At 45.2% G+C, this 20,931-nt stretch overlaps 1 protein-coding gene across 1 annotated transcript in view; it reads left to right on the top strand.

Annotated features, from left to right (window-relative positions):
• Window positions 1-20,931, top strand: part of LOC126202982 (nuclear pore complex protein Nup88) — a 559,713-nt gene that overhangs the window by 283,344 nt on the left and 255,438 nt on the right. The window contains exon 2 of the mRNA XM_049937171.1: window positions 10,759-10,928. Coding sequence (XP_049793128.1) covers window positions 10,759-10,928 — 170 coding nt within the window. The remainder of the gene's footprint in view (window positions 1-10,758; window positions 10,929-20,931) is intronic.

The raw sequence follows: 20,931 nt of genomic DNA, 5'->3' as shown, positions 1-20,931 counted from the left end.
GTCTACGGTGACGTTACAGCCCCGCCCCTTGGTGCCTGCGCTTTTCTAGCGAGTCAGCGTATGTATTGGCGAGCCACTGCAGCAACATGTCAGTAAGTACCTGAAGATGGCGAGCAGCTGTCTCGGGACCAATGAAGTCGTGAACAAATTCCAGTAGCAGACACTGCAGAAGAGGCTTTGTGCATCTCGGAGAGGATTATTACAGAAATTTGAGAGAGTATTTCCGGGAAGAGTCGGAGAACATGTTACTTCTTCCCATATGCATCTCGCGAAACGACAATGACGAGAAAATTCGAGAAATTAGAGCTAACACAGAGGCTTACCGACAATCATTCTTCCCAAGCGCCATTTGTGAGTGGAACAGGGATTTGGGGATCAGTTAGTGGTACCACAAGTACTCTCCACCACACACCATCAGGCGACTCGCAGGGTATTGATGTAGATGCGATACAAAAAGTAGCGGAATGCCTCTACCGTTAAAAGTGCGCGGCCTGCCGCCCCTTCGCTTCCCCTCCCCTCCCCTCGGAACTCTCGGTCCTCATTTCGCTCCCTTCGCCCATCGCCGCCTTAGCGTGGGACGTTTAGCGCCGGTTTTTGATTGAAAAATACAATCCAATAGTTACGCCGTAGCGCGCCGAGCGTCTGTAATACGGCCCGCGGGATTGTCTGCTGCTTTGCAATTCATTGCGTGCATTGATTGCATAAAATAAATAACCAAAGTCTGCCAGCTCTTCCTATTCGGGGAGCAGATTCCCAACTCTGCAAGAAATGTAATACCCAGCGGCATCGGCAAGGGGCAAGGAAAACTTTGAACGAGATAGCGATTTTTTTTTCCCTTGAGTGCGTTGTGAGTTAAGATGCTTCCGCTAAGTCTTGCCATCAAATTTTTATATTCTTTTATTATTTACGTGAACACAGCAATAGACGCCAGTTTATTGGCTTCGAAACTCAAGAGAGAAAAAAAGGCAATATTAACAAGCAGCAAACGTGAGGACTTCAGTTTCTTTTTTCTGATCCCCAACCTCCTCTCTCTCTCTCTCTCTCTCTCTCTCTCTCTCTCTCTATATATATATATATATATATATATATATATATATATATATCCCCTCGCGCAGGCGCGTATAGGTACGTTGGCATGGACGACAACGGCATACCCATCATTCGTCCATTTCCCCGTGTGAAACCTTACTTTCATACACTGTTGTTGACGGTAATGTAACATTGTCTTCCAATCCCTGCCGTCTCAGAGAGTTTTGAAATTGTTGCCGGGAACGTATGGTAGACGCCATTCAATATCTAATACAGTCTATCCAACACTTGCCACCTAATATGTAAACAAAATTCATATTTACACTCCAGTATTGCTTTACCGTATTCAACTTATTGGTAAGCCTATAATTCACCCTTATAAGGAGGCCTCCTTATCAAAGAGGTCGTTTTGTAGACTTGCGTCGCTGTGTGTCTGAGGACTTCTCTTTATCTACTGAGGCTATAGTAAACGTTAACCACGACTGTCGGCAACGCCTAATCTGAAATGATACTGTCTGTGTGCGCACCTAACACCGTTAGGCATGTATGCATTATTCCTGTAAGAGTCTGTAAACTGTCTTTTAGGATGTCGCAGTCTGGCTTATAATACCATAATTCTTCCAACACAGATGCTGCAGCACACACATTTATTTTATTTCCTTAAAAGGTGAAAACCAACTCACCCAGTCTTGCATCGTTTGGTACTAAGAATGCCAGTCAGAGGTCGCCGGGATAGAATCTGATATGATTCCATTCCTGATTTTTTTTTCCTTAAAAAGAAAATAAGAAAAGAAAAAAGCCCTGAAGAGCAATCATAGGCTGTAAACAGTTTCCTTTATTTAAAACTTCGCCTTTCCTTTTAAAAAATGTCATCTACACTACATTCTTACACACAGATGTTGCACGTAAATGATAGGTACTTAACCTCAGTTTGATGTTTTGAATCTTTCTTAGACTCTAGACCAGATACAAGAATACCTTGGTGAAACGGATTTGCACCTTGAAACAATTTACGTTCGCTCATCTTTAATTTCACATAGTTCAGCGGCTTGGTGTGGTTTACTATATGTTATGAACTTCCACCATGTACGCCCGTTAGAAGAACGGCATGTAATTCCAGTTTAGTCATATCCTTGAACTCTAAATTTCCCCAATTTATTGCTGGAGGCAATACAAACTTTCTCAAGAGCGCCTTGCTCTTCAGAATATGTTTTAGATGCCGACCCATCATTAGTATTGCGTGCCAACAACATACAGACAGCTTTGATTTTCCACAATTTCTAGTTTCGTCAGTCTTGTTTCACATGCCATAGATGAAACTTGGCATTACAGAATATTTGACTTCAACGTATTAACTGCAAATTTGTTCACTTGCTAAATCGGGATGGAGAAGGTAACGTAAATCACATAACTGTTCATAGCTTATGGAAAATTATCTTTCAGCCATAGCTCGAGGACGTCACACCACAGATCCAAATGTTCGTGATGAAGTTATGAGACGGCCATGGGATTTTTTTTTTTCGGTCGTTATTCGCACGTTTCTCACGATATTTGTTGAAACGTAAATTTCCTAAACTGCAACGTTGTTTGGAGTGCAGAAGTCTGGTGAACTCATTTCCGGGCTGTAGGGAGGATGCGGCAGCACTTCCCATCCGCATTCGCGCAGTTTTAAGACTACAGCTTTGCCATTAGGCGGGCGAGTGTTGTCGCGGGGAGTGAGTGGCGCAGCCTCGAGCAACTGAGGAAATTCCGAAAGAATGGAACCATATTCCGGACTTTGTTTATAAGAACTGTGAGGAATGGTTTTCCAGAAAATTAAGGTTTTCAAACTGAACAAGTATGGTATTATGAGTACACTGTCTGACCTTTATTTACATGGAACTACAGAAAAGATTCAATAATGATGATAATACAGTAATCGATCAGAAAAGTATTGACAGTAGGTCTTAAAACAGCAGTACACACCTATCGAGTTTGTGTGTGTCACAAAGACAGAAGCAAAAGACCAAAAAAATCAGAGTTTAACGTTCTGTCGACAGCAAGGTAGGCACACGTATAGCGTGGCGTCTGTTGGATAAGGAAATCGACCGCGGCATGTTAGAGGGGCCTTAGCGGTGGCTAGGGTGATTTAGGGAGTTACAGAAAACCTAAATCTAAATGGCTGTATGGTGATTAGGGATGGGCAATACGAGAGTCATTTCGTAAATAATGCGTAGGTTGGTGTTACTGTCGAGTGTTTGATCACCAACGAAAATTACGTTACATCTACATCATACTCCGCAAGCCACCTAATGGTGTGTGGCGGAGGGTACTTTCTGTACCACTGTTTAATCCCTCCAACCCTGTTCCACTCGCTAATGGTGCGGTTGTAGTTGGGGGCTTGAGGAAGAAGCATGTGTTTTCGTTTTTTCGGTTTATATTGTACGATAAAATTTGGAAGAGATAGAAATGGATCCTGCAGGGGTCTCGGCTACTGTACCTGTTGAAGACCAGAAGTCGTACATCAAGATAGAAACTTTACGCGGCAAAATCACTACAGAAATCCCCAGTACATTAAGTGAAGTTTATGGTGAGTTCACAGTGGACCATTGTACAGTTTCTAGACGATAATCGAATACCCGAAAGGCCAAAAACGTGTACAGATCAACGAAGTGACAGATGCTCTTGAAGAAGATCGCAGTGCGACTTGTGAGAAACTTTCTGAAGCCACGGGGATACCCTCAGTATCAGTATTCCGTTACCTTTCTGTGGAAGAGCTTTCTACCACCGTTACCCAAGCCGTTTAATAGGCTGGAGAATCCAGAAGACAAGTACACATCACATTCATCGGGACTATATCAGGTAATGAATGCACTATTGTCTTCAAATCAACCGTCAGCGTTTTCTTCATTCCTGGCCTGGCTGCCACTCTTTTATTGTTTTTCATAACGGGGCCGAAAGAAAATAATGTCGCATAGACGCTTGTGTAGTGTCGTGACACATTGTCTCAGACGATGGACTTGCACTCGGGAGGAACAGAGTTCAAACCACCGCTAGAGATGGCGGCTATCGCCCAAAGCCACAGTCAACATTTCCAGTGTGGTGTTGCACTTTATTGCATTTTTCAAACAAAAGTTAGTGCAAGTTATCGATCCATCTTTTTGGAAAGTAAAAATTCGCGGAGCACTCGAAAACACGTATAACCTTTTCGACTGTCAACAGTAAACTAAATAGTCAAAAAGCTGAAAATGTTAACATATACCAACAAGATAAAATAAATTGAAAATCGGATGCATGAAGACCGCAAATTCAAAAAATTTCTGTTACTTTTTGATCACACTTTGTATGTCTGGTAAAAGGAAGACGTCGAAGCGATTCAGAGGCGTGCTGCTAGATTTGTTACCGGCAGATTTTAACATCAAGCGAGTTCTACAGAAATGTTGGGTGAACTCGAGTGGGAATCCCTGGTGGGAAGAAGACGTTCTTTTCGGAAAACACTATCAAGAAAGTTCAGGGAACAGTACACGTCGCATGTGGAACGCGAAGAGAAGATAAAAGAAATCAGGGCTCGCATGAAAGAATATAAGATAGTCGTTTTTCCTTCGCTCCATTTGCGAATCGAACAGGGAAGCAGTGGTACGAGGTACCCTCCGCCGTGTTCCGTATACTGGCTTGCGGGGTAGCTATGTAGATACAGAAGTAGAACATACGTAGGTAAGTGTCGTACGCCGAGAACGAACCAGATGTACCGTTCCTCACACATCTGTAGGACCTCCTTTTAGTGTTCACCGGCCAAAAACGGCATTGTTTGCGCCGCAATAAGCAACTTCCGCACATTCGTTCTTGCGATCAGCGGCATCAGGGCATAATCAAGACCGTGGAAAGAAGAGTTAGCCATTCGTCGGAGCGTTGTGTGCTGCTGAGCGGCAAGGAAAGTCCTCTGCGAAAGCTTGCAAGAATGTGTGAAAATCGTTCCTTGCAGTAGCCTCCAGTTTAGTGCTCTGTAGTGCCTGTCACCTAATGTATTTAAGACTAATAATAAACGAAATAAATCACTTAACTTTCAGTTTTTAAAGAATTTACTTGAACCCACACCGGTCTAGGTTATTCATGGACTCTCACTCGAGATGAGGCATTTCGCTAAATCGATGAACTAGACGAATGCCAGACGATTCCCGCTACACCGGTCTGACGGAATACTTTCATCATCATCCACGTTCCAAGCCTAGTGCTTCCCCTCTAATACTGTCGTCGTTGACGTGACGTTGAACTCGAATTTTTCTTCCTTCTTGTCTTCCACAATATCTCTTACATAAACATGGTTAATTAATCCAATCTCGACTGGCATTACCTGCAAACAGTTAGCTTGTTGAAGCAAGATGCAGTAACGTAAGCGTAGTAAATATTTTCGACTACCAGATACTCTATGTGCCTGTTTCATAGGCTTCGCTCAACTCGATGCTTGTCACTGCATTATCTTACAGATGTGTCACTAAATGGCCAAAGATGAATTACGTTGAAAGTGTGTGTTTTGGAGACTGTGAGTGTACATAGCTCATATGCGACAAAAGCACAGTAGTTGTTTTTCATTAGGTCTCCACACACAGGTTCGCCGTAGGTGCCGTTCCTGTATTCGTCAGTGTAACATCCTGTTGTTTCTGCCACGCGTTAGCGGCGTATTTATTAAGCTAAAAGTGACACAAAAAAAAGAGGGAGACGCGTCCCTGGTGAGAGCGTGGTAAATATAATTAACTAATTATTATAATGTATCATTAGGGGAGAGAACTGAGATGCGTGGCGGGCGGCACGCCCACGAAATACTGTCACAGTAGAGAGTTTATAGTTTTCTCATCACGAAATGCATGAAAAACATGTAGTTACTAGTCGCTGTCCGGTGTCAACTTGCAGGCATTAGTTACTGGTAAACAGACATCGTGCTAATTAGTCTGTTGCCATATGGAAGAAGTTAACAAACTTTAAAATTCACAAACGAAGGAGAATACCGAGAATGATCGAATCAAGCTGAGATAATTCAGAACAGTTACAAAATTAACGCCGTTAGTAACAACAGCAGTGTCAGTTCAGTGCCATACACAGCAAATAAGCATTGGAAGTAGATTTGCAAATCACATATTGCCACTAGGGGCAACGTCTTAGTGAGACGGGACTGTCTTTCCTTCCTTTCCTCCTGCCTATTATAAAGCGGGTACCAACTTTAGGCAATATAAGTTTTCATGATATCACATAGTGGTTTAGAACAATACAAATCCCTGCGTCTTAATTGCAATACGCTTAATTACTCTTTGTGGTTTTCAGAACAATGTTGCTTCGTATATCCCACCTAAACAATTCAAAAGTAAGATCAATACATTGTGCGGGAAGGTCACTCGGAAAACTGGAAATTCTAAAGAGAAAGAGGATGGTTTGGTTACTGAATAATATGACTAAACAAAACCTAGTAGTACATACATAGCAAACAGATTTAATCTTCAATTACTAAATCTAATTTTACATTTCGCATGTAATCTTCCCACTTATCCCACGATACTTCGCCCCTTTCTTGACTGATCACTCCGAAGGAGAATTTAGGACAGTTTGTGGAAGCATTATACGACCTTATGATCATGCATTTCATTGAATCGCATCGTAAAGAGCCTCCCGCTAAGAATAAGTGGCGCTCATTGTTGGTTACAAACCAGTATGGCTCGAAAGTTTCGTCGGGTGCCTTTTCTCTGATTTTTCAGAAAATTTATTAAATTTAGTTTGTGAACGACGGGTTCTGTTCACATTGTGCGTAAATAGCACAAAACCGAAATAGGTTCCACAACACAATTTTTTTAATTTAGTGGAATAGTTAATTCTTACCTGTTCTTGTAATGTGTTCATTATGGCGATAATACCAGCAACTGGTTATGCGACATTGGTTACTGGGAAGTAGAGGCACTACCCAATTATAAATACATCTCTACTCCACCTTACGTAGATTCAAATATTTTCATTGTTCTTATCGACCAGTGTTGGCCGGTAAGACAAGTGGCTACAACAAGCCAGATGCAGCTATGACCGTTAGAAGTCAACGATACTGGTGCAGTTACTGTTACAGCAACTGCTGTAAAACACAGAACGAAACAAACCGTGAAGTCACAGACTACCAATAGCAAAGACGGATATCTGGCATGTGAAACGCATGTCATATGCTGTAACTGCAATGTGCGTAAAAAGAGAGGACAAGATCTCTTTAGCTACCCCATTTTGCCAAACCGTGTATTTACATCTAATCTGTGGTTAAGTACTCCTGCTTTTATACTGTATCTTGTAACTCGTTATTTTGAATAACGTATGTATTGACTGATATAGTGCTGTAGCACATCATTCGGAAAATGACAGACTCAAGTGTTTTCAGACGCCGAAAATTACACGTAGGGTCAAATTACGGTTTTCGTGTTTCGAAATGTAGTTGACAGAAACATAATAACGAAGAAAATATGACGGTATTAGGCCAATTAAAGATGGATGAGAACCCGAAAGGTGACTTGTCATCAAGAGAGCTATAAATAATGTGACTAGTAATTCGATACAGAGCCACAGAACTTAGCCATCATTATCGTAGGTACATTAAACTTATACGTGAGCGACTGTGGTAGTCCACGTCTACATGATACAATTCACAATTAAACGCCTGAAAGAGAGGGTTCATCGAACCACCTTCAAGCTATTTCTCTACTGTTCCACTTCCGAACAGTGCGTGGGAAAAAGAACACTTAAACCTTCCCTTGCCAGCCTTGATTTCTCTTATTATGATGATCATTTTTCCGTGCGTAGGTGAGCGCCAACAGAATATTTCCGCAGTCTGAGGAAAAAGTTGGTGATTGAAGTTTCATGAGAAGATCCTGACGCAACGAACAACGCCCTTGTTTTAATGATCGCGACCCCAATTCGCGTATAATATCAGCGGCACTCTTTACTCTATTTCACGATGTATAAAACGAGCTGCACTTGTTGGAACGTTTTCGATGTCCTCCGTCAATCCTATCTGATACGGGTCCCACACCGCGCAGCAGTACTGTAGAGGAGGGCGGACAAGCGTAGTATAAGCAGTGTCTTTAGTATTGTAGTAGACCTGTTGCATTTTCTAAGTGTTCTGCAAATCAGTCGCTGTCGTTCGTTTGCTCTCCCCGCAACATTATCTGTGTGATCGTTATCCGTAATCGTAATCCCTAAGTATTTACGAGCGTCACTCCAGAAGAAAAAAATGGCTCTGAGCACTATGGGACTTAACAGCTATGGTCATCAGTCCCCTAGAACTTAGAACTACTTAAACCTAACTAACCTAAGGACATCACACAACACCCAGCCATCACGAGGCAGAGAAAATCCCTGACCCCGCCGGGAATCGAACCCGGGAACCCGGGCGTGGGAAGCGAGAACGCTACCGCACGACCACGAGATGCGGGCACTCCAGAAGAAATGCACACTATTTTTGTAAAAATACAGTTCTCATTCTGCACGTGTGAAAATTTTACGGTGTGTAGATACATCCTTCCCACTTGTTTTCTAACTTAGTTCAACTTGTTCCCGTGAGTGGCGCCATCACAGCATGTCTTCAAGATGGCTGCTACAATTGACGTTCGTCAGAAGCAACGTGCTGTCATAGAATTCCTGTGCTGTGAAAACGAGACAGTGGGAAACACCCACAAGAGGTTGAAAAAGGTGTATGGAGATGCTGCTGTCGATCGCAGTACAGTTAGTCGGTGGGCGAGCAGGTTAGGCGATGAAAGCGGGCACGGCAATATTGAGGATTGTCCTCGCAGCGGCAGGCCTCGTACTGCACGCCCCAGTGTGCAGAGAGTTAACGAACTGGTGACTGCTGACAGACGCATCACAGTGAACGAATTGTCACGCTAGGTTGGGACAGGGGAAGGAAGTGTTCGCAGTATACTGAAACTGTAGGGCATTAAAAAAAGGTTTGTGCCAGATGGGTTCCCAGGATGTTGACAAGGCTCACAAAGAAACAAGAAAAACGGCATGCAGCGAACTTTTGGAACGGTACGAGAATGGTGGAGATGAATTTCTTGGAAGAATTGTGACAAGTGATGATACATGGTTCAATCATTTTTCACCAAAGACTAACAGGCCATCAGTGGAGTGGCATCATGCCAATTCACCCAAGAAAAACAAATTCAAAACCACACCTTCTGCTGGAAAAGTTATGGCTACGGTGTTTTTCGATTCCGAAGGACTCTTACTTGTGGACATCATGCCAAGTGGAACCACCATAAATTCTGATGCATATGTGACGACACTGAAGAAACTTCAAGCTCGACTGAATTGTGTTCGACCACATCGACAAAAGCAGGATGTTTTGCTGTTGCACGACAATGCACGGTCACATGTAAGTCAAAAACCCATGGAAGCGATCACAAAACTCGGATGGAGAACACTGAAACACCCGCCATACAGTCCTAACCTGGCTCCATGTGACTATCATCTCTTTGGGAAACTGAAAGACTCTCTTCGTGGAACAAGGTTTGACGATGATGACTCCCTTGTGCACGCTGCGAAACAGTGGCTCCAACATGTTGGTCCAGAATTTTACCGTGCGGGTATACGGGCGCTGGTTGCAAGATGGCGTAAGGCAGTTGAGAGGGATGGAAATTATGTGGAGAAATGAAAATTTTGTTACTAAAAGATGTATCTACACTCTGTAAAACTTTCAACCATGTCGAATAAAAGATGAATTTTTTAAAAAATAGTGTGCATTTGTTTTGGAGTGACCCTCGTAGTTGGATTTACAGCCGTTAGGTTTGTGTGTTTTATCTGGTAAGCGAAATTTAGTGGATTCCTTTTATTACTCACGTGGATAAGTTCAAAGTTTTCTTATTTACAGTTAATTACCACTTTTCGCTACGTTATATGAAGACGGTATCTGTCCTTTCGGATATGTCTTGCAGCTCTCGAAGAATGAAATTGCATTGAAATCCAGACCTTTAGCTGCTTACAGGCGTTGATTCAACGAGGTCAGCTGAAAATGTGTGTCCCGACCGGGACTCGAACCCGGGATTTCCTGCTTACATGACAGACGCTCTATCCGACTGAGCCATCGAGGACACAGAGGATAGTGCGACTGCAGGGACTTACCTGTGGCACGCTCCCCGTGAGGCCCACACTTCCAACTTACTGTCGACACACTACATTTGTAGTGCCCCTGCCCACTACACTCATTACTCGCAGCAGTCAGTCTACCGATTTTGCAACTAAATGCAGGTTTTTTTTATTTATTTTTTTTTCACTAAGGACACAACGGCGCATGTTTCCTACAGACATGCAACATAATTTTGAAAGGGAGGGGAAGGTGTCTGCTGACATGCTCATTATCCGATCTTCCAAGGAAATGGTTCAAATGGCTCTGAGCACTATGGGACTTAACAGCTGAGGTCATCAGTCCCCTAGAACTTAGAACTACTTAAACCTAACTAACCTAAGGAGATCACACACATCCATGCCCGAGGCAGGATTCGAACCTGCGACCGTAGCGGTCACGCGGTTCCAGACTGAAGCGCCTAGAACCGCACGGCCACACCGGCCGGCGATCTTCCAAGGACTGTGCTTAAATATACCTTGCTTGTGATGATGTTTGCTTATAACGGTAATAATGTTGGCAAACTCATAGAGAGAGTAGCAGTACCCATGCCAGAAGAAAGATTGTTAGTGCGATGTTGTGAGGTTAGTGTTTTGGTGGTGTTGTTGCAGACGCTGCAGCCGACAGACCCTCCGATCCACGAGGTGGAGCTGCTGCGGTCCAACCAGACGGCGACGCAGCTGGCGCTGGTGGGCCCGCACGGCATCTCGGTGCTGGAGCTGCCGCGGCGCTGGGGCCGCGGGGGCGGCTTCCTGGGCGGCAAGCCGTCCGTCACCTGCAGGTAGGGAGCAGCGCAGCGCACCACTGTGGTGGCCGGTCGCTGGACCACGGCTCGTAGCTGAACTCTTAAGGCGTCCTCTCACGGGACGTGGAAACGTTCGTGGACAAGGAGCTGGTCACGTCACAGCGTCACATTGCGAAGCGTGGAAGGAGGAGTCTGTCGTGTCAGTTTTTTGCCTCGTGGAGAGGAACATGGCCAGTAAGATGCGACGTCTGTTTTATGCCGCAAGCAGAACTTAGCAGACACCACACTATGTTACGTCATACTGAGCTGAACTCCGTGTTTGGTGGTTTTTTGCACTGTCCAGTCACGTCAATGTGACCACCTGTCAAAAGACTGGTTAATCACATTTTGCAGCGCGGACTGCTGCGAGACTTCCAGGAAGGGAGTAATTGTCGTTCTGGAAGTTACCGACAGCGATGTGGAGCTATACCGACTGCCATTGCTGTGGTCAGCTGCGCTAGGTTTCTCAGCTGAGGATCCACATGGCGCGATCGAATTAGTTCCCACGGACTCTCAGTTGAGTTTAAATCCTAGAGTCTGGTGGCCAGTGGAGTACGGTAAACTCACCCTGCTACTCTTCGAACCACGCACGTACACTGCGAGCTGTGTGACACGTTGCATTGTGCTGCTGGTAGATGCCATCGTTTCGAGGAAAAATGAGCCTGTAGGGAGGGGAGGGGGGGGTGAACATGGTCCTCAAGGACAGATGCAAACTTGCGCTGCTCCATTTTCCTTTCAGACATTTCATGCTGTACACGCCAACGGTTATCTGTCCGATGGAGGCTAAAACGTGATTCATCTGGAAAGGTCACCTGTCGCCACTCAGTGGACGTACAGTTGCGGTAATGGCGTTCAAAATCCAGCCTTCGTCGACAGTGAACAGTACTCGGGAAGGATGCGTGAACCAGGCGGTTGCTGGCGGGGGAGGGGGGGGGGGGCCTTGGTGCACCACGCTTGCCTGGGCGCCGGTTTTGATAATGGCATTTTGCCATGCACGGTATACTTTAAACACTGTGGCACACGAATAGTCTACAGAATTAGCTGTTTTGGAAATGCCGGCCGAAGTGGCCGTGCGGTTAAAGGCGCTGCAGTCTGGAACCGCAAGACCGCTACGGTCGCAGGTTCGAATCCTGCCTCGGGCATGGATGTTTGTGATGTCCTTAGGTTAGCTAGGTTTAACTAGTTCTAAGTTCTAGGGGACTAATGACCTCAGAAGTTGAGTCCCATAGTGCTCAGAGCCATTTTTTTTGTTTTGGAAATGCTTCCACCCTTGACCCAAAAAAATGTTCCAATGTGTGTGAAATCGTATGGGACTTAACTCCTAAGGTCATCAGTCCATAAGCTTACACACTACTTAACCTAAATTATCCTAAGGACGGACACACACACACACACACACACACACACACACACACACACACACACACACACACACACACACACATATCCATGCCCGAGGGAGGATTCGAACCTCAGGCGGGACCAGCCGCACAGTCCATGACTGCAGCGCCTTAGACCGCTCAGCTAATCCTGCGTGGCATCCTTGACCGAAAAGCCAATGATGATGCTCTTTTGGAAGTCTGATAAATAGTTCCGTTTCTGCTTTACAAGAATTAGCGTAAGAGAAGTTTCTGAGGATGTCGGCATATCGGTCGGCTCGTGTCATGCAATTTTTTCGGTTGTTTTTGGCGCGAGACGTATGTCAGCGAAGTTTGCCCCAAAACTTCTCAATTTTGATCAAAAGAACCGTCGCATGAGCATCGCTTACGAGCTCTTCAATGACGTCAGTGATGATCCTGATTTGCTTAAAACTGATGACGGAACATGGGTTTACTGTTATGACGTCGAAATCAAAGCCCAATCGTCGCAATGGAAGCATCCCGGAGAGCCAAGACCGAAAACAGCTCGCCAAGGTCGATCAAATGTCAGAGTTTTGCTCAGTGCTTTTTGAATTGCCGTGGCGTGTGCATTATGAATGTTTGCCTTAAGATCGTACGGTCAGTAAGGAGTATTACCGTGGCATTATGCGCCTATCGCGAGAAGCAATACGCAAAAAACGTCCGGAATTATGGAAAACAGTTCATGGCTTTTGGATCACGATAATGCACCTGCCCATTCAACGTTGCTTGTGAGAGATTTTTTGGCGAAAAACACCCCGACAATCATGCCTCAGCCACCATATTCACCGGATTTGGCCCCCTGAGACTTTTTCCTGTTTCCAAAACAAAAGAGAGACCTATGAAAGGACGAAGATTATCAATGATTGAGGAAATATAAACTGCATCGTTAGAAGTACTCAAGGCTCTACCAAAAAGTGCGTATGAGAAGTGCTTCGATGATTGGAAGAACCGTTGGCACAAGTGAATTGTAACTGAGGCGGATTACTTTGAAGGAGACAACATAAATATTGATGTATACACAAATTTTTTTTTTCATAAAAATATAAAGTCACCTTACTTTTTGAACACACCTCGTATATATGAATGGTGTCTGTTCTGTAAGACATGTCTAACAGAACAGACACTACTCGTGATGGCGTCGCTGGTGGGGAAAGAAAGAGAAATGATGGGTGGGAATTGACTTCAGCTGCATAGGACATTGTGGCAATGCAATGACGAAAGTTGAATATTAATGCCGGGACCGGACATGTCGGGCAGTACAGACACCACTTACATGAGCGCGACAGCTTCGTGGCGTTTATTTCAAAATGGCTCTGAGCACTATGCGACTGAATATCTGAGGTCATCAGTCCCCTAGAACTTAGAACTCCTTAAACCTAACTAACCTAAGGACATCACACACATCCATGCCCAAGGCAGGATTCGAACCTGCGACCATAGCGATCGCGCGGTTCCAGACTGTAGCGCCTTAATTTGGTCGGCGGACGCTGCATTGGAACATGCGATAAACTGAGAATTTGGATCGGACGGAGAGGTGTCCGGATGACCGAGGTGGTTAAGGCAACCGTTCTAGAGAAGCAGAGCATTCGGATTCGAGTCCCGGCCCGGCACAAGTTTTCAATTTTGACCGGTGTATTACGTCCAGCTGGACGTCAGGAATTTCCCACAATTCCTTTCCCCATTCCTTCCTCATCCTCTATTTCACATAAATTATGTTTCTCACAGTCCATATTTCGTATGTGAGAACGTCGGGCGATTCGACCGAAGAAAAACTGTTTTGAATTTCATCGATCTTCGTGTGAAGTCAGTACGTTCGGGCGATGAGATCGGCTGCAGTGTGGCCGCGCACGTAATGGCGCATTTGTTTGAAATGGTTGGCCAGTGTCGGTCGTCGGCAGAATTCACCGATGTGGGTGCCACTGTATGCGCATTCTGAGAGATTCGCGATTCTGCGATCACTTCTAGCGGTAGATTCAGCCGTTCGCTCAGAGCTGACTGAAGATACTGCTTATCGCTCGCCAATAATCAGCTTGTTCATAATATCCATTATCAGAAAATTTAACCAACTTTCTCGTATTTCATGTAGGGTTGGAAAAAACAGACCGGTTAAAACCGGTACAGGTATTTTAATTCCGCATAACCGGTATTTTTCGCTATTTGTTTGATCTCGATTATAACAGGTGTTTTATAATTTTTGCTAATAACCTATTAAAAAACCGAAATATCCATTAGCGATAGAAATAGTGCACATTTTTTTGTTTTTAAATTAACCGGTTTTTTTAAACGTGAGTAACTGTTATTCGTTAAATGTGCATTTATTTGAAATAGTGCGTTCGTTATTATAGAAAATGAGAAAAGCGGTCAGTGCTATTTTAATAACAATACCGACAAAAATGAGCAGCAAACACGTAGCATAAGAATTAGTACAGCATTGCTGAGACAGTAATGTCCCTGTTGCCGTGTGTCGTGGCTTGAGGTACGCGGGGACATGCAATGTGCAAGACCTGCCTCCACCTGGTCTATACGGCAGTTCCTCGAATGTCGTCGCCTCACACGCGTTGTGTATTGCAGAACGGCAACAACCGAAGTCTGGAAATATTTCTATGAAGTGAAGTGATGTAACAGTATAGTATAATGATTCATTTGTTTTAAAAGATTGAAGATTTGTATACCGTTTTTATGATATAATAAAACTGGAAGGAAATTACGGTAACATTGAAAAATTATAAACCTAACACCAATTCATTCATAGTATACAATAAAAAGAGACAGTAGCAGGTCTGTGCCTGTCTCTACGTAATATGTCTTTATCTGCTTGTACAGCTTGGAAACCGGCAAAGTTCTTCAACCTCAGTTTTTAGCCTCTGGCACTGATTATGCGTATAATGTCCAAACAGTATTAGGATCCCCGATTACAACATGATTTTTGAGCAGAGTTTCGAAAAATTAGAATCAGTAAAAGAACACTGATGATTTTTTGCAATATTCAGCCACATGCCACTTTCCGGGAAAATCAGCGAATGGTGGACACACTTAAGTTTTCTCTTATTGGCTTCTTTAATATAACAGTTTAATTCTGTATATTTTTAAGCTGAGGGAGTCAAAATATTTCAGCCTTTGTTCTATTTCTACGTTTGTTACAGGAAATAACAGGAATAAAAAACGAAAGTCTTGTTATTTCAGAAACCGGATATTTTGAACGGTTTTAACAGTCAAGCTGCTGTAAAAAGAGGAAAATCGGTATAAACGAAAACCGGTTGCTTCAGCGATAGCCGCCATCTGTGATTTCCTGTCGCACCCATTATTATTACAATCGAACATCGAGAACTATCAGACTCGCGTGGCCGCCATGTAATATCTCAGGGTTAAAATGAGCGCGGATACTGTGGCGGTTCTGGTATCACTGATTACGCCGGGCTCGAAGAAACGTGCAGCGTGTACTGTCTCAGAGGGGGGCAGAAGTTGTGTCGATTCCGGATGCATAACAGCAGTCTGCATTATCCTGTGCGGGGCGCGTTAAGATGACTCGCTCTCCGGGCTCATTCACACGTAGGAAAGGCGCGCCGAGGAAACGGCTACATATTATTTAACATGCATAACTGCGGCGCCTCGCTAAGTTTCGTCTGTACTGGCGTCGACTGCGCGAGAGGGATTGCGGTCGCGCTCGGGCCAAGAAAATGCTGCGCAAAGCATTTTGCGGTGGCGGTTCGTCTGCCGTTGCGCGTGTTTGCGTCTAAGTCCTCTCCCTGAGAGAGAGAGGGAGATAGAAGGCAAGCGGGAGCTTAGCCCGCGGCGGTGCCAATTGTTGGCAGTGGGTCGGCCATGTCGCCGTTGCGCGGACTGGAAATTGCCCCGTAATGAGCAATCTTTCTAACACCCGCAAGCCCGCCGGAATCCCCTATATTATAAGAGCTTATGGCAACATTAAAACAATATTCCCAAGTCCAATAACGGCGATTACATAATCCGGCGGCCAGACTTTGCTTCGCTCTCGGCAGCCTTCGCGCCCGCCTTTTCGCACACGAATACAAAATAAGTGCCGCCCGACGCTCTAGTGTAACCGCCTTCGTCGCCTTGCCCCCTCTCCTGACCCCTTCCATCCCCCAAACAACCTAACCACGCCCAATCCGCCTCCTTCCGAGCTTCGCGACTTCGCTGGCATGGCTTGCTGGTGGAGGATTTAATGGCCTTCTGCAGATATTAGCGCTCCATGTGCAGATTCTCATACCATGTCTCGGCTGCCGTCCGTCTTGCAGACAAACTTCTTTAATCGCCTATACAGTTTTTTTTAATTATTTTCCGAGGGTCACTCCAAAAGAAATGCTCACTATTTTTTTTAATCCATCTTTTATTTTATATGTTTGAAAGTTTTACGGTGTGTAGATACATCTTTATGAACAATATTTTCATTTCTCCGCATAATTTCCATCCCTCTCAACTGCCTTACGCCATCTTGGAACCAGCGCCTGTATACCCGCACGGTAAAATTCTGGACCAACCTGTTGGAGCCACTGTTTCGCAGCGTGCACATGGGAGTCATCATCTTCAAACCTTGTTCCACGAAGAGAGTCTTTCAGTTTCCCTAAGAGATGACAGTCACATGGCGGGTGTTTCAGTGTTGTCCATCCGAGTTTTGTGATCGCTTCCATGGTTTTTTGACTTACATGTGACCGTGCATTGTCTTGCAACAGCAAAACATCCTGCTTTTGCCGATGTGGTCGAACACGACTAAGTCGAGCTCGAAGCTTCTTCAGTGTCGTCACATATGCATCAGAATTTATGGTGGTTCCACTTGGCATGATGTCCAGGAGCAAGAGTCCTTCGGAATCGAAAAACGTCGTAGCCATAACTTTTCCAGCAGAAGGTGTGGTTATGGTTTTTTTTTTTCATGGGTGAATTTGCATGATGCCTCTCCATTGATTGCCTCTTCGTCTCTGGCAAAAATGATGGAGCCATGTTTCATCACCTGTCACAGTTCCTCCAAGAAATTAATCTCCACCATTCTCGTACTGTTCAAAAAGTTCGCTGCATACCGTTTTTCTTGTTTCTTTGTGAGCCTTGTCAACATCCTGGGAACCCATCTGGCACAAACCTTTTTTTAACGCCCACACTTTCAGTATTCTGCAAACACTTCCTTCCCCTGTACCAACCTAGCGTGACAATTCGTTCACTGTGATGCGTCTGTCAGCAGTCACCAGTTCGTTAACTCTCTGCACACTGCGGCGTGCAGTACGAGGCCTGCCGCTGCGAGGACAATCCTCAATATTGCAGCGCCCGCTTTCATGACCTAACCCGCTTGCCCACCGACTAACTGTACTGCGATCGACAGCAGCATCTCCATACACCTTTTTCAACCTCTTGTGAATGTTTCCCACTGTCTCGTTTTCACAGCACAGGAATTCTATGACAGTACGTTGCTTCTGACGAACGTCAAGAGTAGCAGACATCTTGAAGACATGCTGTGACGGCGCCACTCACGGTAAGAGGTTGAAGTAAGTTAGAAAACAAGTGGGAAGGATGTATCCACACACTGTAAAACTTTCACACATGCTGAATGAAAACTGTATTTTTACAAAAATAGAGTGCATTTCTTTAGGAGTGACCCACGTATATTGCAAAGTGGAAGTAATTCTCTACCTTCCGAACAATTCTTTAGCCATCGGCAAAGAGAAGTGTCTTTATGTGTTTGTTTCCTGGTTCTACCGGACACATCGTTTTATTTGTATGCTGAGGTGACAAAAGTGATGGTATACCTCCTAATATCGTGTCGGACAGTGTTTCGCCCGGCGTAGTGCAGCAAGTTGATGCGACATGGACTTAAGTTGTTGGAAGTCCCCTGCAGGAATATTGAGCCATATTGCCTCTATAGCCGGCCATAACTGCAAAAGCGTTGCCGGTGCAGCATTTTGTGCACGAACTGCCTTTCGATTATGTCCCTAAAACGTTCTGTGGGATATATATTGCGCGATCTGGGTGGCCAAATCATTCGTCGGAATTGTCCAGAATGTTCTTCAAAACAGTGGCGAACAGTTGTGACTCGTCGCACAGTCGTCCATAAATATTCCATCGTTGTTTGGGAAAATGAAGTCCCTGATTGGCTGCAAATAGTCTCCAAGAAGCTGAACGTAACCATTTCTAGTCAGTGATCGGTTCATTTGGACCAGACCACCCACTCCATTCCATGTAAACACTAACCACACCATTACGGAGCCACCACCAGCTTGCACAGTGCATTGTTGACAACTTGGGGTCCATGGCTTCGTGGGGTCTGCGCCACACTCAAACCATATCGCCATCTCTTACCAACTGAAACCGGAACTCACCTGAGTAGGTCACGGTATTGCAGTTGTGTAGTGTCCAACCAATATGGTCACGAGCGCAGTACTGGCGCTGCAGGCCATGTCGTGCCCCCACCAAAGGCACTCGCGTCGGTCGTCTGTTGCCATAACCGATTCGCGCAAAATTTCGCCGCTCTTTTCTAGCGGATACTTTGTCGTACGTCCCACATTGATTTCAGTGGGTATTTCATGCAATGTTGCTTGTCTGTTAACACTGACAACTCTGCACGAACGCCACTGATCCGGGTGGTTAAGTGAAGCCCGTTGGCCACAGCGTTGTTCGTGGAGAGAGGCAGTGCCTGAAATTCGGTATTCTCACCCCACTCTTGAAACTGTGAATCTCGGCGTATTGAATACCCCAACAGTATTCGGAATGGAATGCCCCATGCGTCTAGATCCAATTACCATTCCGCGTTCAAAGTCTCGTAATTCCCGTACTGCAGCCGCAGTCGCGTCGGAAACCTTTTCACATGAATCACCGTAGTACCAATGACAGCTCTGCCAATACGTTGTGTATGCGACACTACCGCCATCACTATGTGAACATTTCGTTATCGCCGACCGTTGTGGCCGAGCGGTTCTAGGCGCTTCAGTCCGGAACCGCGTGACCGCTACGGTCGCAGTTCGAATCCTGCCTCGGGCATGGATGTGTGTGATGTCCTTAGGTTAGTTAGGTTTAAGTAGTTCTAAGTTCTAGGGGACTGATGACCATCGATGTTAAGTCCCATAGTGCTCAGAGCCATTTGAACCATTTCGCTATCCCATAACTTATCACTTCGTCGTACTATGCGGTTAGGAATTACTATTGATGTGTTTGTATTTTGTGTATTATTGTGTTAAAGTCTTATTCTAAATTGCGCTGTATGTTAAAAAATCTATGTTATTTAGTAACCGATTTAACATGGTACAGTAAGCGGCGACTATTATACCATAAGAGGTGTTTCTTTGGTTTGATCTGTGTTCAGACACTGCCTAAATGGATCGTTTACGCATAGGTGCCACGCTGTGAACCGCAGCAGATCACCGACGGTCGAGTTGACTCCGCAACCAGCGTCCTTACAACTCTGCCGCAAAGGGCAGATTTCGCCACAATCTTTGCGCTCGTTTATCGCTCTACACGGAAGATCGCGGCGAGCGGTGTGCTCATCACTAATTCGAATCATTTTTCGGTCCCTGCGGAGAGGCGCGGGTCGCTCGCAGAGACAGACGGGGGCGCGACACGCGATGTAAAGCCCGCTCAGCCATTTATCCCGCGCGGCGCCGCCGGCACTAATTTTTCTGCTCGCCCGCGACTGTTCGCGCGACCCGGCCGGGCCAGCGCCGTTTGCTTTTACTCTAATTGCAATCAAGAGCTATTAACGGGCGGTGCAATTAAATTAATACGGCTAATATGCATATGTTTTATCACTATTTTCGTGTTTTTTATCTGATTGTGGCGTGTCGGGCCGCAGTAAGGACGCGACGCGTCTCCGGCGAGCACGGAACGCGACAACACCCAGCGCGCGGACGTCGACGCCGCACGCCATAGTGGCGAAGCGTCGCGTGTGCCCGTAGCGGCCACTAAGCGTGTTTACAGTGATGCCGATCGGTCTAAAAAGTTACTCCCTTCTCCAGCCAGCCAACCATCCGCCGACGCCCTCGGGCGAACATACCGCTCACCCTCCAAGTAAAAACGCTTCATTCGTTACGCATTCGATTTTTAACTGACGAAACAAAATACTGGATGTTTCCGCAGGAGGGTGCAAAAAATTTAACAGGAGATAGAGGATCCTCAGCTGAACAATTTGAGGTAGGGAACCTGGAATTGGAAAAGCCTGCTTAAGTAGTTAACAGCAATAAAATCACATTATTGTGTACCTTTTTATTTACGTTAGTTAACTGCAAATACCATCATTGGCACAGTGAACATACCAAAATATGCTGAAACTGGCTGCGATCAACCTCAATGCAAGCATGATATCGGCGAACAAGGTTGTGTTTCGAATCAGATCACAGGCGGCTACAATTCCGGCAACTAATTCCATCTCCGTATCCACTTAGGTCTCATGCACAAGTGGCTTTAGATAAGCCCATGGAAATAACAAAAAGTATTCAGGCCAAGTAACCACACAGGCCATGGAATAGGACCTCCCATTCCAATCCAGCTACCAGGAAATACTGTACCGGAACTGCTCCCACGTATTGTACTGTACGTCTATGAATAGCGCTGAGTAATGAATGGGTCTGTCGTTGATTCATAGCACGTTCTGTCATGGGGCAATG

Source organism: Schistocerca nitens, chromosome 9, assembly GCF_023898315.1.
Source record: "Schistocerca nitens isolate TAMUIC-IGC-003100 chromosome 9, iqSchNite1.1, whole genome shotgun sequence".
NCBI classification, from domain to species: Eukaryota; Metazoa; Arthropoda; class Insecta; order Orthoptera; family Acrididae; genus Schistocerca; species Schistocerca nitens.
The sequence above is the reverse complement of the archived record's forward strand: the minus strand, read 5'-3'. Positions and strand labels throughout refer to the sequence as shown.